The sequence below is a fragment of the Bos indicus x Bos taurus genome, chromosome 7 (assembly GCF_003369695.1).
Source record: "Bos indicus x Bos taurus breed Angus x Brahman F1 hybrid chromosome 7, Bos_hybrid_MaternalHap_v2.0, whole genome shotgun sequence".
In the NCBI taxonomy this organism is placed as follows: domain Eukaryota; kingdom Metazoa; phylum Chordata; class Mammalia; order Artiodactyla; family Bovidae; genus Bos; species Bos indicus x Bos taurus.
This window is the reverse complement of record NC_040082.1, coordinates 41,620,503-41,636,402: the sequence shown is the minus strand read 5'-3', so window position 1 is coordinate 41,636,402 and position 15,900 is coordinate 41,620,503. Positions and strand designations below refer to the sequence as shown.

The window sequence follows — 15,900 nt, the reverse complement described above, 5'->3', positions numbered from 1 at the left end:
CAGTATGTCCAGGGTCTGTGCTGTGAGGCTATACATTCTCTCAATCCTACTCATTAAAATAGGTACTGTTCTCATCCTCCTTTTTCAGATAAATAGGCTCAGAGAGGTTAAGCAATGTGCTTAAGATGCCACAGCTAGTTAAGTAGAGGACTCAGGGTTTGAACTCAGGTCTAACTGACTCCAGTGTTCAAACCTTTAGTGATGAAAATTCTTCCTGGTTTAAAATAAAAGCTCTCTCTCTCTTTGCAGTCTCAGGAGGAAGTCTGTGATTTGCTTCATGCTGCACCCTTCCAAAACATCTTGCCTAGAGTCTACATCAAAGGTAAGAAACCTCTGAAAGCAGCTAAATACTTATATTATCATATGTAAAATAGATTGCCAATGAGAATTTGCTGTGTGACTCAGGGGCTCTGTACCAACCTAGAAGGGTGGGGTGGGGAGGGAGATGGGAGAGAGGTTCAAGAGGGAGGGGACATATGTATACCTATGGCTAGTTCATGTTGGTGTCTGGCAGAAAACAACAAAATTCCCTAAAGCAATTATCCTTTAATTAAAGAATAAATTAATTTTAAAAACTAGCCATTTGAATTTGAATCTTATGCTCTCTTAATCTCAGTAAACTCAGATCTGCAGTCAGAAAAGAATAAGGTTAAAGCCTTGGGGAGCTGTTAATGCTGGAATTGTAAATGATGCTCCAGGCCTGTTCCTTGGCCTTCTAGAACATCCCTAGTATGTTGCTGTCTAGGTTAGTCTACATCCTTCAAGTGATGAGTAACTCACCACCCCATGAGGTAGATGATTCCACTGGACAAAGATAATAGAACATATTTCCTTGTAGTGAGTCCTGATCACACTTGCCAGAACTAAGGAAAACAGCTCTACACGCTCCTTCTAAGTGCTGGAATGCAAGTACATCACCAAGTCCTCTGAGAGCTCTTCTTTTCCCGTTTCCCCCCGTGTGCCCTGAATCTCATTTTCTGCCTACCATTCCTTTTGCAGAGGGCGAGCGTCTGGAGGTCCGGATGAAACGTCTGGAAGCCAAGTATGCCCCACTTCACCTGGTCCCTCTGATAGAGCGGTTGGGGACCCCTCAGGTACGATCCTCCTATTATGGACTCATAGAACTGAAAGGAACTTTAGAGATAGAGAGAGATCATTTGGTCCAATCTCCTCCTTACGGATGGGGAAACTGAGGCCCAGAGAGAGAAACAGAAAGTCACAGCACACAGCCTGGTAGTGGCAGGGGCAGGTCTGGAATGAGATTTGTTGACTCTCAGGCCTATACCCTCTATCATCTGTCCTGCCAAGAAAGAAGGAAGTCAGACAAGTATCTGTTACTCCCTGTTAAGTATTAAGAATTCTACTATTATCTCTCAGAATTAAAACCATCCATCCTGCAAGCCAGCAGTTCACCTTTGGGTGCTGTGCTGTGCTTAGTCTCTCAGTTGTGTCTGACTCTTTGCAACCCCACGGACTGTAGCCCACCAGGCTCCTCTGTCCATGGGGATTCTCTAGGCAAGAATACTGGAATGCGTTGCCATACCCTCCTCCAGGGATCTTCCCAACCCAGAGATCGAACCCAGGTCTCCCACATTGCAGGCGGATTCTTTGCCATCTGATCCACCAGGGAAGCCCTATCTTTGCTAAAGAAGGAAAAATAATAATAATACAGGAACACACGATGTTTACCACAGCATTGTTTGTTAAAGCAAAAACTGGAAGCAACCTAAATATCAATCAGTAGCATGTTGACTAAATAAAATGGGGTAAAATCATTTAAATGATGAATACCTGCCAAATCATAATGAAAAGGGGAAATCAGATCTAGATACATCAGTGTGGACAGATCATAAACACACGGTTAGGTGAATAAAGGAAGTTGCACAACAGGTCATGGAGTTTGATGCTATGTGGATTTTTTTAAACACATACCAAAAAACCATATAAAGTGAAACTTTTCCTAGGACATGAAAGTGTCCAGTTCATAATGGTGGCAACTTGTGAAGAGAGATGAAAGAGACAGAGATGGATAGGGAGATCAAACACAGGTTTATCTGTAATGTTCTTATACTTTCAAAGGTGAATGAGCTCAGGTGCTAATTCTGTAGTTAAAACTCATTTTTATAAGCCTGTATCTATATATGGAGATGAGTGAAAAAGGACCCCTGCCTTCAGAGAACTCACAGACTGTGTGGGTAGTCGGGAAAAAGACACCGGGAGAAAGGGAGGTAACAGGAAGCATATATTGTCTCCTTTCAAGTTGACTCAAGTTGAATCAGGCATTTAGGGGTGGGGGGCAGGGGTATTCAGGAAGAAGAGAAAACAGGGCACTGTAGTGAGACATACCATGACGGCTTGTTTTGTTCAACAAAACTGACTATTTCAAAGGTTTAGGATTCAGATCCACTCTTGGACTTACATCCCTAAGGTCCTCTCTCCCATCACAAAAGCTCATGAGTCAGAAAGCTTTGGTCCTCCTCAGAGAGCAAAAGGCAGTCTCTTCTCTCAAAAACCACGGCAAGTGTTAGAGCCCAGGGCGGAGCCCCATCTGCCCAGGTGTCAAGCTGATGAGCCTGACAGAGCCAGACCCCCTGTGGGCCACCCACCTCCTACAAAAACAGCGACTAAACGTTTAGTGGCATTTGGGTTCTTTAGTCACTACCGAGAGAATTTAGATACCGTGAAATATGAACATTTTCTTTTTTGGCTTTCTGGAGCTGAACACAGAAGATCCTCTAAAGATTGCCTTTTAGGGAGAAATCCCCCAAGCCAGTGACATATAAATGTGTCTGCTCCAGGGTTGGTGTCATCCTACAAGAATCTGGCCTCTCGCACCCAGGCTTTGGCATGTGTTTCCACTTAGAAGTATGTGAATTCCTTCCCTGTTCTGGTGAACGCTATTTCCCTGGGACTGGTGGAAATCTCAATTTGTCAAATGCTGATATTTAACAAACAAAAGCCTAGACATTCTGCCAGAAAGGAAATGCCAGTTGTATAAGTCTCCCAGCCCTTAAGGAATAGTCCAAAACTTAGTCCTCCTGTAGACAAAAGAAAAAAATTTTAAATATTAACTTCCAAGCTTGCTAGGGTTCAGGGAACTCACAAAACCTCTAGGTCAGTGATAGGGAAATTCTGGTACATATTTAATGGTGGAAGGGTTCGACTGTGCTACTTGCTTGTATTTGTTTCTAGAAAAAACTGAGGTGACCTGGTGTGTTGCCTAGTGCTATCATGAAAAGAATGTTCTGTCGGGGAGTTAGGACTCTTCTTCCCAGCTTTATCCCTGAACTGTTGTATAATCTAGTGCTAGAATTTAATATCTTTGATCTTTGTTTTTCCATCTGTAAAATGGGTAAATAGCTGAGCTGCCTTCACAATCATTATGACAAAAATAAGTAAAAAGCTCCCAAAAAACAGAAAGAGTGGGCATGGGATATTAATCTTCTCCAAAGTATCCTAAATGTAATCAAAGTACTCCATACAGAAATCTATTTCCACATGATTTCACAAATGCTTTCTCTATACCCTTATTAACAGAAAAGAATGGCAGAGGGAGAGAAGAAAATTCCCCACTGAGTGGGACTGAAAAGAAATGGCTTAAATTTATGTTAAACACACACATACACACATGGTATACATTAAAAACACAGTCACAAATTGGGGGTATATGTGATAATAATCTATAATGCACTTTTTCAGAGCAGAAAGAAAAATCGTATCAAAAGAAACAAGGTCATGAAAGAAAACTCAAAACATAAAAAATATAAAGGAAGCAGCAGACGTAAGAAACAAGCATAAGAAAAAGCATTCTGCCTTACCAGTAATCAGTGAAATGTGAGAGAGCGGGGTATAGCTATTCATCTCCCAAGTTTGCTAAGACCTTTTCTTCATGATAATGAAGTATCAGACTTGGCACAGATAGATGCAGCGGCTCAGCTTTTCTTGGGACTAGGTATGTTTCTTTGTCACTAGGTAGCAAAAGCCTTTTAAGACTCCTTGTATTCTATGAATAGTTCTAGGATTTTAGCCTAAGAAAATAATCAGAGATAAGCACAAAAAATGTATATAAGTGTGTGTGTGTGTGTGTGTGTGTGTATGGAAAACGGGGCTTCCCAGGTGGCACAGTGGTAAAGAATCCCCCTGCCAATGCAGAAGACGCAAAAAACACAGATTTGATCCCTGGGTCAGGAAGATCCCCTGGGGAAGGAAATGGCAACCCCTCCAGGATCCTTGCCTGGAGAAATCCATGGACAGAGGAGCTTGGTGAGCTACAGTCCATGAGGTCACAAAGAGTTGGACACAACTGAGCAACTGAGCACGCATGTACATAAGAATAATTACTTATGATCTGTTTATATTGTTGAAAACTTGTGAACAATTTAAAATAACCAACAAGAGTAGGACTAGAAGGAAGCTCAAGAGGGAGGAGACATATGTATATCTATGGCTGACTCATGTTGATGTGTGGCAGAAACCAATACAGTATTGCAAAGCAATTATCCTCCAATTAAAAATAAATAAATTAAAAAAAATTTTAAAGAGTAGGACTAAATAAATGAGGTATATCAATGGCTATTTTATTTAGCCATTAAAAAACCATGTTACTGAACATATTGAAGGAAATGGTTTTTTATAGTACTAATATCTTGAGAAAAAGACAATGCAGATAGTATGATACAAATTTTGTTAAAATAGATACCTATACATAATCATATACATACATACATACAAATCATACATAAGTATCTTAAGAAAGCTTGTCTCTGGGTGATGGGATTTATGGGAGGTTTTTTTTTTCAATTTTTTTAATAACATTTTTACAGGTTTTTTTCCAGATTTTACTTTTATAGATCATAGGAGGACCCGTAAAGGTAAACTCTTTTACAGGAAAGGGACAAAGCCCCTGACCATTTCAGTCAAGGCCCTTTGATTGGCTGTAGTTTGGGGTCACAAGAGTTCAAAGCCTGTCTGCAGATTTACTGGGTTGACCAAAAAAATCATTCGATTTTAAGTAAAAATAAAACACATTTTTAATTTTCACCAAGAACTGTATTGAACGACATGCTGCTGCTACTGCTGCTAAGTCACTTCAGTCGTGTCCGACTCTGTGCGACCCCATAGACGGCAGTCCACCAGGCTCCCCCATCCCTGGGATTCTCTAGGCAAGAATACTGGAGTGGGTTGCCATTTCCTTCTCCAATGCATGAAAGTGAAAAGCCAAAGTGAGGTCACTCAGTCGTGTCCGACTCTTCAAGACCCCATGGACTGCAGCCTACCAGGCTCCTCCGTCCATGGGATTTTCCAGGCAAGAGTACTGGAGTGGGGTGTCATTGCCTTCTCCATTGAACGATATAGTCATTAACCAAAAGAACATTTTGGCCAACCCAATATAAGCCCTGTTGCTAATTCTTTAGATCCTCCCACAATTGTCAGGCCCTGAGGACTGATTCAGATTAACTAAATGCACAGGAGATTTACCTGGTAAACCAGAGCTCTCTATGTTGTTTTCTGAAGGAGAATATCCATGACTCAAGAACAAGTGTGGGTTCTTTCCTTACAGAGCATCTTCACTGTACCAGGCACTCTCTTTCTAAATTAGGGAGCCCTGCCAGAGTCTAGGCACCACCACAGAGCGTTGCCTGGTGAGAACAGAGTAAAGCACGGGGGGTCAGGGTTTTTTAAAAGAGGTATTTCTGGTGAACTGTGGCAGCTGTCTGCTCTGGAGTGTTCTTTCTCTGCCCCGGAACCAAGATGAGTATTTGTGAATCAGGGAGAGCCTGTGAATTGGGGAAGAAGGATTTGACAACCTGTGTTTCAAATAGGAGTTCCTGTTTGAAACACAGGTTGTCAAATCCTTCTTCCCCAATTCACAGTGTTGTCTGAGACTTTTCAGTTTGTAGTTGTCATGACAACTATACTCCTGACCCACATTCCTGACGGGCTCCAGCATTGGTGTTTCCTGACTTATTTCCCTTGATGGATTAGTTTAATTGAGGCTGCCCTCTTTCTCTGGGGTAGAGGGTGGGAGCTGTACCGGGAGTAATCAGACGGGCTCCCCCCAGCCACTCTGAACTCTCTGGGGAGCTGATCCCACGAGTGCCCTGGGGACCTCTCAGTCTCAGAAGCCAGCCCTCTTTAGCTTTGTCCCTAGATCTGGAGATCTTACGTTGACCTTAGATGTTACTATATATTATCTTTGCATTTGGTTTTGTGATCTCTACTCCCAGATATTTTTTCTTCCTACAGATGGTAATGTGTTTTGATGTGCTAGTCTAGCCTGCTGATTATTAGAGATGCAATAACTAGAAGCCAGATGATAAGCCAGTTTAAATTCTTAATAGAAATTGTTGACAGTGATGAGAGGACTTCTAAATGAAGGAAATTATTCTGTAAAATCAGTGGTAAATTTTTAAGAGTGCATATGCTCATTGTAGCACATTAAACTGTACAGAGTATTTGTGGTAAAAAGTGAATACCCCACCTACTTCTCCAAGCCCATCTGTTTTCACAACTGACAATAATCCTTCTAGAATGTTTTACACTTTCACACAACCCCCACACACAGAGTTCTGTGTGTCTGTCTGTGGGATTGTGTTATTGATGTGTTTTAATAGGATTCTAGTGTATGCCCTTTTCTGCAACTTGCTCTATTCACTTAACAATTTAATTCGCATATCTAGACTACTGGGATTCAAATCCCAGCTTTTCCACTCACTCACTGCCTCTCTGAACCTCAGATTCTTCTTCAATAAAATGGGGATAATAATAACATCTACTGCATGGGGTTTATGTGAAGAGTAAACAAAGTCAGTACTTAGCAAATGCATAGAACAGGGCCTGGTGTATTACACACACAGTGCGTGTTCACTAGTGGTAGTAATAGTTCAGTGGTAACAATAATATTAGTAGTGGTATCATCTAAGTCTTTTCAAAGGCTCCCTAGCATTTAGGTAGGTTGCTGTTGTTCAGTCACTCAGTCACGTCTGACTCTCTGTTCAGTTCAGTTCAATCGCTCAGTCATGTCCATCTCTTTGTGACCCCATGGACTGCAGCACACCAGGCTTCCCTGACCATCACCAACTCCCAGAGCTTGCTCAAACTCATGTCCATCAAGTTGGTGATGCCATCCAACCATCTCATCCTCTGTCATCCCCTTCTCCTCCTGCTTTAATCTTTCCCAGAATCAGGGTCTTTTCTAAGGAGTCAGTTTTTCTCATCAGGTGGCCAAAGTATTGGAGGTCAGCTTCAGGATCAGTCCTTCTAATGAGTATTCAGGATTGATTTCCTTTAGGATTGACAGTTGATCTCCTTGCAGTCCAAGGGACTCGCAAGAGTCTTCTCTAACACCACAGACCACCTTACCTGACTCTTTGTAGATCTACCTGTATCACATAGGTAGATTTAAAAATTTTTAAACTGTTCCTCTATCGATGGCTCCTAGATTTTACTTACCCGAAGACTTCCCTGCAGTTGAACTAAGGTTTATAAATTATCTTGCCTGCTCTGGGCAAGACATCAGTTCTGGTGAACAAATTACAGATGCAGCCAGCTTCAGAGTTTGGGAGTCTTGGGTTAGGGGTGGAAAATGGGGTCTGAGATGTGACGGGAAGGTTCGTGTACTCTCCTCTTCCCAGCAAATCGCCATCGCTCGGGAGGGTGACCTGCTGACCAAGGAGCGACTATGCTGTGGACTGTCCATGTTCGAGGTCATCCTGACCCGCATCCGGAGCTACCTGCAGGACCCTGTCTGGCGGGGCCCGCCACCCACCAACGGCGTCATGCACGTGGACGAGTGCGTGGAATTCCACCGGCTCTGGAGTGCCATGCAGTTCGTCTACTGCATTCCCGTGGGGACTAATGAATTCACAGCTGAGTAAGTCGCCCCAGAAAGGTGGGGTCACCCCCCAACCTGTTCGTCCTCCTAAGAGCCATCATACAGCCAGAGCTCAGTCAGAAAGGAGGGCAGGGGTGGGATGGTCCAACGACATGGTTTATGTTGGTCAGAGTGCTAGGTGCTGCATGTAATCCCATGCCCAGTGAAAGCAGAGACGGTTCCTGGTGTGTGGGATTCACAGAGCCTAGAGGAGATGAGAGTATAGACATAAGGTGGATTGAATGAGGCCACCGGGCAGCAAGGACAGGAAGGACAACAGATTCCCACAAGGAGAGACAAGAGGATTCAGTTCAGTCTGACTCTGTGACCTCACGGACTGCAGCACCCAGGCCTCCCTGTCCTTCACCAGCTCCCGGAAGCTGCTCAAACTCATGTCCATCGAGTCGGTGATGCCATCCAACCATCTCATCCTCTGTCGTCCCCATCTCCTCCTGCCTTCAATCTTTCCCAGCATCAGGATCTTTTCCAATGAGTCAGTTCTTTGCATCAGTTGGACAAAGTATTGGACAAGAGGATTATTGGAATTTAATTCACAGACTACAACTGAGCTGGAACATTGCTTAGGATGCAGCTCTTAGAGGGGAAAAGGAGACCTCCCAGGAAAAGCTCCAGGTTGTTTGAGGCAGAGATGGAGTGTGCATATCAAGGCCTCAGACCTCTAAGGTTCTGTCTTCCCAAGACTGGAAGGTGGGCCAACAGAAGGGGCAGGACAGAGCCCAGGCAAGGGCTCGGCATCAAGACCTCATTGCACATTGCCATCTCCCACACAGAACCCCAAGGCTCATAGAACAGAGAAAGGCTCCACCAGCAGCAGTGGGGCCCCACCTTGCTCATGAGGCCTCTGCTCCTGAAAAACAGGGAGGGGAGCCTTTGAGAAGGGCCCAGTCCTGTCCTCAGAAAAAACAGAAGCAGAGCCCCATTCTCCCGTCACTTGCCCAGCTACACAGCAGAGCAGAGTTGAGGAGAGCAGACCAGGCCTGTCTCTGAAAGGTGCATGGGGGCCACAGAGATCCCCCTGGAGGAGTGGGATGGGAAGGCTGTTTTCCAGAGTGGCTGCACTTTCAGCGACAGCAGTGAGGAAGCTGGGAACATTTCCAGTGAGATTCAGCTGCTGATGAAGGACTAGAGATTCAGCCGAGAGATGCCCCACAGCCTCCCAAATCGCCTGCATTGCTGTTGAGAGTTGAGGTTGTGCAGGCTTAGTTTTACCAGACCCGAGAGGACTGGCAGCCCCCAACACCAGCAGCATCTGCTCATGGCCCCACCATGCCCCTCCATCCCTGTCCTCTCAGCCTACACTGGCCAGTTGGTCTGGTTCAAAACGACCCTTCACCTCACAGGTTTCCTCTGATTCTTGTCCAGAACCAAGACAGCATCTCATCAGAATTCTGATTGGTTGAATAAATCTCAAAGGCTGGTTGGATTTTTTTTTCTTGCAAATTTGTCTTCTTCAAAGCTGATTTTTCTTACATTAGTGGGGTGACAGACTGACACCTCTGTGGTTAGAAGGGCTTATATTGTAACCTCAGTCCTGGGAACAAATGAATCCATACTCGTAACTTCCCTTGTACCCATTTTACAGATTAAGAGAATTGGCCCAGAGATGGTCCAAGATGAGGGCTCCTCCCCCCACTCCCCCCCACCTCTCACTCCAGCTGCTTCCTCTCCTGCTCCCAGGCAGTGTTTCGGAGATGGCTTGAACTGGGCTGGCTGCTCCATCATCGTCCTGCTGGGCCAGCAGCGTCGCTTCGACCTGTTCGACTTCTGTTACCACCTGCTCAAAGTTCAGAGGCAAGACGGGAAAGATGAAATCATTAAGAATGTGGTAAGCAGCTCGTGGCTGGGGCTTGGGAGAGGGGGCCAGGCCTGACAAGCAGGCTTTCATCTGCCAAGGAGAGTGAGCTCCTTGTGGAGGCCAACTCCCTACACCGCAGGTAGGTGCGGAGACACTCAGCAGCTGGCGACCTTCTCATAGGAAGCCATGAGTCACTGGCTTGTAAGTCACTGGGATGAATCAGGTCACCCCGCAGGGCAGGGCCAGCCTCCAGAGCTGAAACACACCTTCCCTGTGCCAGTCAGAGTCTGCTCATGCCCTTTCATCATCTGCACAGACACTGTTGTGCAGGCATGGGGATGGGATGAGCACTGTGGTGGGATGAGCGGGGCTGCCGTGGGAGCATGAGGAAGGGCCAGCTAAACCAGGCTGAGGGGCTGGGGAGAGGCCTCAGAAGGCTCCCCATAGAGGTGATGCTTGGGCAAAGTCCTGAATGACCAACTGCAAATAGACAGGCAGAAAATGGGGTGCAGAATCGGGGAGATGTTCTAGACAAAGGGACTGGCTAGAGTAAAGGCACAGAGGCGTGAGGATGGATGGCTGGAAGATGGTCCTGGTGGGTCTCCAGGACCAGCCGAGAGGGAAAAAAGGCAGGTTCCACTTCATAAAGGTGACAATCTTCATGAAGTAGAATATACATAACATAAAATTGTTCTATTTTAACTATTTTTAAGTGTTCAGTTCAGTAGAGTTTAATCATTTTGAACTGTTTACTGCATTAAATTCACTCACCTTGTACAACCATCCCATTTTTTTTTTCTTGCTGTTATTTAATTGCAGGAGTTCTTTCTGTGTTCTGGGTATTAGTCCCTGATCAGATACATGATTCGAAAGTGTTTTCTTTCATTCCTTGAGTCGCCTTTTCACTCTGTTGATAGTGTCCTTTGATGCAAATGCACTTTTAATTTTGATAGATTCCAATTTATTATTTATTACACTCCATCTCCAGAACTTTTTGTCTTCCCCAAATGAAACTCTGTGCTTGGTTAACACTAACTCGCCATTCTGCCTCCCTCCAGCTTCTGGTAACTCTTCACTTTCTTTCTCTATGAATTTGACTGCTCTAGGTACTTCATATAAGTTGAATTCTTGGACTCAGAATAAGGTGTTCAGGGTGTACCATGTTGTATTAATAGCATGTGTCAGAATCATCTTCCTTTAAAGGCTGAATAGTATTCCATTGTATGTGTACATGACATTTTTTTTATCCATTGGTCAGTTGATGGACACTTGAGTTGCTCTCACATTTTGGCTGTTGTGAATAATGCTGCTGTGTCGTGAGTGTACAGATAACTGTTTCAGACCCTGCTTTCATTGCTTTGTGGTATATACCTAAAATTGGAATTGCTGGATCATGTGGTAATTCTATCGTCAATTTTTGAGGACCCCCATAATGTTTTCCACAGGCACAACACCATTTTACTTTCTCGCCAGCAATATATAAGAGTTCCAGTTTCTTTATATCCTCCCAGCACTTGTTATTTTCTGTATATTTTTGGAACTAGCCACCGTAATGTGTATGAAGTGGTATCTCATTGTGGTTTTGATTCACATTTCCTTAATGATTAGTGATATTACCATCTTTTTGTGTGCTTATTGGCTGTTTGTTTATCCTTCTTTGGAGAAATGTCTACCCAAGTGTTTTGCTCACTTTTTAATTGGGCTGGTTGTTTTTTTTCTTTGTTTGTTTGCTTGGTTTTTTGCTGTTATTTAATTGCACAAGTCCTTTCTGTATTCTGGGTATTAATCCCTAATCAGATACAAGATTTGAAAATGTTTTCTTTCATTCTTTGAATCACCTTTTCACTCTGCTGATAGTGTCCTTTGATGCAAATACTTTTTTAGTTTTGATGAATTCCAATTTATTATTTGTTACCTGTGCGTTGGTGCCATATTCCAAGAAGTCATTGCCAGGCTCAGTGTTATAAAGCTTTTTGTCTATGTTTTCTTCTAAAGGTTGTATAGTTTTTGCTCTTATGTTTAGGTCTTTAATCCATTTTGAGCTTATGTTTTGTGTATGGTATAAAATAAGAATCCAAATTCTTTCTTCTGTGTGCCAGTCTTCCCAGCACCATTTATGGAAAAGACCATTCTTTCTCCATTAAATGTTGCAGGCACCCTTGTCAAAAATCACTTGACCGTATATGCAAGTCTTTATTTCTGGGCTGTCTAATCCATTGGTCCATATGTCTGTCTTCACACTATTTTGATTACTGCAGCTTTGTGGTAAGTTTTGAAACTCATGTAAAGGGTTTTATGGTTAAGTTCACATTTCATTGTCAAGCTCTGGGCTCCCATAGGAGGCCTTTAAGCAAGAGAGTGGCATTACCATTGAAGCGTCAGGACTCTGGAACCCACCCTCAACTGTATTCTTCTGCTGCTCTTGATCTCTCTATCCCCTCCTTCCACTCCTAACCTACATGCCCTTGTCCTTCTCCAGCCCCTGAAGAAGATGGCAGACAGGATCAGGAAATACCAGATCTTGAACAATGAGGTTTTTGCCATCCTGAACAAGTACATGAAGTCCGTGGAGACGGACAGTTCCACCGTGGAGCATGTGCGCTGCTTCCAGCCGCCCATCCACCAGTCCCTGGCTACCACCTGCTAGGCAGAAGGTCCTGCAAACCCTCGAGCTGGAGGAGAAGAAGCAGGAGAGAGAAAGCCACGGCCAGCCTGCAACAGGGTCCGACTGGACAATGCGTGAGATGAACCTGGAAGCAAACAAGAACCTCCCCAAACACATGTGCACCTCCCGAGGGCTGGGCCTCTGCATGCTCTCCCGTGACATCTCCATGGTGGTGTTTCCATAGTGTAAATGAAAAAAAAGAAGAACAGAAACAGGGCAGTACTTGCTTTTTTCTCTTTTTCCCCTCAGCTATGTTAAGAGCCCTAGTTTCACCCTTTCTCCATCTCATGGTCCCCACATCCATGGTTGCTACACAGAACCTCCTCCCCGATTGTGACCTCCTGCCCAGTGCCCACATGCAACCCCAGGACTGAAGTCTTAGAGATGGAGAAAAGAGTGTGGCCATGCCCCAAGATGTCAGCCTGGCTTGACAGGCATGCTTCCACTTCCTAGCATCTTCGCCTCCTTTGGCTCCCTCCCCCCACTTCCCATGGTGTCATCTTGTCCTGCTCCAGATGCCAGGGATTCAACCACCAAGTGTACTCCTGGACCAAGCACTGAGAGCCATGGTGAATGGGCGACGAGCTTCCTGGTATCAGTACCATGGTAGATGGTGTTGAGATGTTGCCTTTGGCCTTCCATGGACTCTTAAAACCACATCCTGACTCCCCTCTCAGGGCACTCCTAGGGAGAACTCAGAAATGCATTCACAGCTGGAATGGGTGAGTGGAAATGGAGTAGGAAGATGGTCAGGCCTGCTGTGTAGAAGCAGTATTTATGAACACAGCCAGGAATTCCATAGTCCAAAACAGAAAGCTGTTAGAACACTGCATCGGCTTGATGGTGAGAGGGTCCTTTATTTATTGAACAAATACTTAGCACCAAGTCCCCCAGAGAGTGAGCACTGTACTACTGGCCAGACATGCACTGCCCACAGCATTAGCCAGCAACCAAATTAGGGGCCACTTCTTGGCACAGAATCTCTCATCAAGAAAAACCCTCACAAGAAAGAAAATATTAAAGGGTTATTTTAACAGAATCCAGAAACACCTTGGGGTCAAGGAGGTAAGGAGTGTAAATAATACTTGTCAATGAGCTTTTAATACCAACCAACCCAGGGATCAAACCCACGTCTCTTGCATCTCCCTCATGGGCAGGCAGATTCTTAACCACTAGCACCACCTGGGAAGCCTCTTTTAATACTAAAATACACCCAAAGAGGAACCCTGTTCTAATGAATCAGGACTTTTATTGTCCTAGAAGCTGAAAGATTCTGGAGACATTTGACCTTTGGCTTCTGTTCTTTGATGTTCCTTAACTTAGATTTTGAGATATGGGTCATATCTCACAGGGACATTGTTGTTCAGTTGCTCAGTCATGTCTGACTATTTGCGACCCCATGGACTGCAGCACGCTGGGCTTCCCTGTTCTTCATCATCTCCCAGAGTTTGCTCAAACTCATGTCTATTGAGTCAGCGATGCCATCCAACCAAGCCTACTTCCATTTCCCAGAATGAATCAAAATTCCTTGCAGAATCTCTTACTGAGCATGGGGAAGCTGTTCAGAAGGACAGAAGCCTTTGGGAAATGAATGTGCTTACAGAGCACCTTATCATCAAAGGGAATCTGTGAGCCTGAGCTTATAAGAACATATAAAATGAGACAATTTGGTATTTTTTCCCTGGCCCAGGAAGGAAAAGAGAGAAAATAAACCAATAATGATTGCCTCACTCAGGGCAGATGAATAGAAATTGTTTCCATTATCCAGATGACCCATTTCATCCCCAGGCAAGAGCAAAGAAGTGTCCATAGCGGGAGGTTTGTGTTATCCACTTCACCAAGGAGGACAGAGGTGGGGCTCGCCAAGTGTGATCCAAAGGCCACCTCCATCAGGACTTCTGAGATTAGCACGTTTGATGCAGATTCCTGGGCCTACCTCAAACCCACCAATCCTGCATCTCTGGGAGCAGAATTGAGAAATCTGCACTTGCCACAAGCTGGATTGTTCTGCTACATATCAGAGTCTGAGGACCACTGCTGCAGAGGACCCCTGCACTGCTAACCTTGGGCTTTGAGCTCCCTCTGAGCCATGAAAGAAAATAACTGTAGGGAAGGAAAGTGAGTCAGGGTACAAGCTGTCAGATCCTATTCTCATAGGAAAAGTATTTCTCTCTCTCTCTTATTTTTTCCTTCTTGAAGATCATACGTGTGTCCCAAAGGCAAGTGAGGGGTTACACCACATGGGAGAACTATATGGTAAAACTCACCTTCAAAACCTGCAAAAACTTCTAAGCTCCAGAGTCTTCTGAGTCTTCAGGCCTGTCTGGGTACAGTAGCTTGCTCACTTTCTCAGCTACTTGACTCTCTATTAAGTCCTGGAGATCATTCTAAATCCTTGACTATTGCTTTGTTGAGATTTGGATCACCCATTTGATGAGATTGATATTTCAACAACCTGCCCCTCCCATCCTATCATAGCCCTGACTTTGACCCTCTGGGTAGAATCCCATTGTCCTCAAGAGATTTTATCTCAGTAAATTGAGGTCTTCACCTTTAGGAGAGATGTTTCATTTCCCTGGCTCACCAGCAGCATTGATTCACAAATACAGAACGGGTTTAATATTCTTTCCTTCCTGGTGTTACTGCCCCTCTTTTGATTTTTTGTGTATCTAAGAACCAAGAAAAATAAAATCTTAGGTTTTAAAAGGTTTAAAAAAATTCTGTTTCACAAACTGTCAAATGTACCATATTTGTATTAAGAGTTGTCGGGGATTTTTGTACAATGAATTTACATTTATTTATGGTGACTTATATTTACGCTTGTGATCAAATAATGATGTTAAATTCTTAAATCATATTTGCTATGCAGCTGAAGATGATATTTTGCTTTGTATTTTGGGGTACCTGTGTTGAGTTGATAAACATTTCCATCTCCATTAAAACTGCTTCCAAACTCGTGAAATGAGTGTCTTGTCTTGATTCTGGTTCATATTCTAGTCCTAGTTAATCTGTGGAAGACCACGGGAAAATTGGTAACTAAGGAGACAACCCGAGAGAGAATGGAGGAACATAAAGAATATAAAGATGCTGCGCCCTAAACTAATGGCTTGTTTTGCTTTCTTACAGGGGGAATTATATCTTTATAAATTGACTTACTCTGGGCTTGATATTGGAGATGTTTCCTGAGCCTAGAGCTTTCATAGTCTCACAGTATAATTCTGCAGCCTAGATTCTTAGTGCTGTTTTTTGTTTGTTGTTTTTGTTTGTTTGGGGTTTTGGGTGTTTTTTTTTTTTTAATTGGAGTGTGGTTGATTTACAATGTTGTGTTAGTTTCAGATATACAGCAAAGTGATTCAGTTATATATATATCTACTCTTTTTCAGAAACTTTTCCATTATAGATTATTTTAAGATATTGAATATAGTTCTCTGTGCTATACAGTAGGTCTTTGTTATTTTTAAGTTTTATATATATATTAGTAGTAGTGTTTATCTGTTAATCCCAAACTCCTAATTTATCCCTTCCTACCTTTCCTCTTTGATAACC

General features: G+C 43.7%; 1 protein-coding gene across 3 annotated transcripts in view; it reads left to right on the top strand.

Annotated features, from left to right (window-relative positions):
• Positions 1-15,316, top strand: part of CYFIP2 (cytoplasmic FMR1 interacting protein 2) — a 134,101-nt gene extending 118,785 nt beyond the window's left edge. For 2 of the 3 annotated variants that reach the window (XM_027545822.1, XM_027545823.1), the window contains 5 exons: positions 250-322; positions 1,000-1,094; positions 7,635-7,873; positions 9,572-9,719; positions 12,169-15,316. In XM_027545822.1, the coding sequence (XP_027401623.1) occupies positions 250-322; positions 1,000-1,094; positions 7,635-7,873; positions 9,572-9,719; positions 12,169-12,336 (723 nt within the window). In that variant the 3' untranslated portion in view covers positions 12,337-15,316. The remainder of the gene's footprint in view (positions 1-249; positions 323-999; positions 1,095-7,634; positions 7,874-9,571; positions 9,720-12,168) is intronic. The other variant, XM_027545824.1, reaches the window with a different exon arrangement.
• The last annotated feature ends 584 nt before the right edge of the window (positions 15,317-15,900 follow it).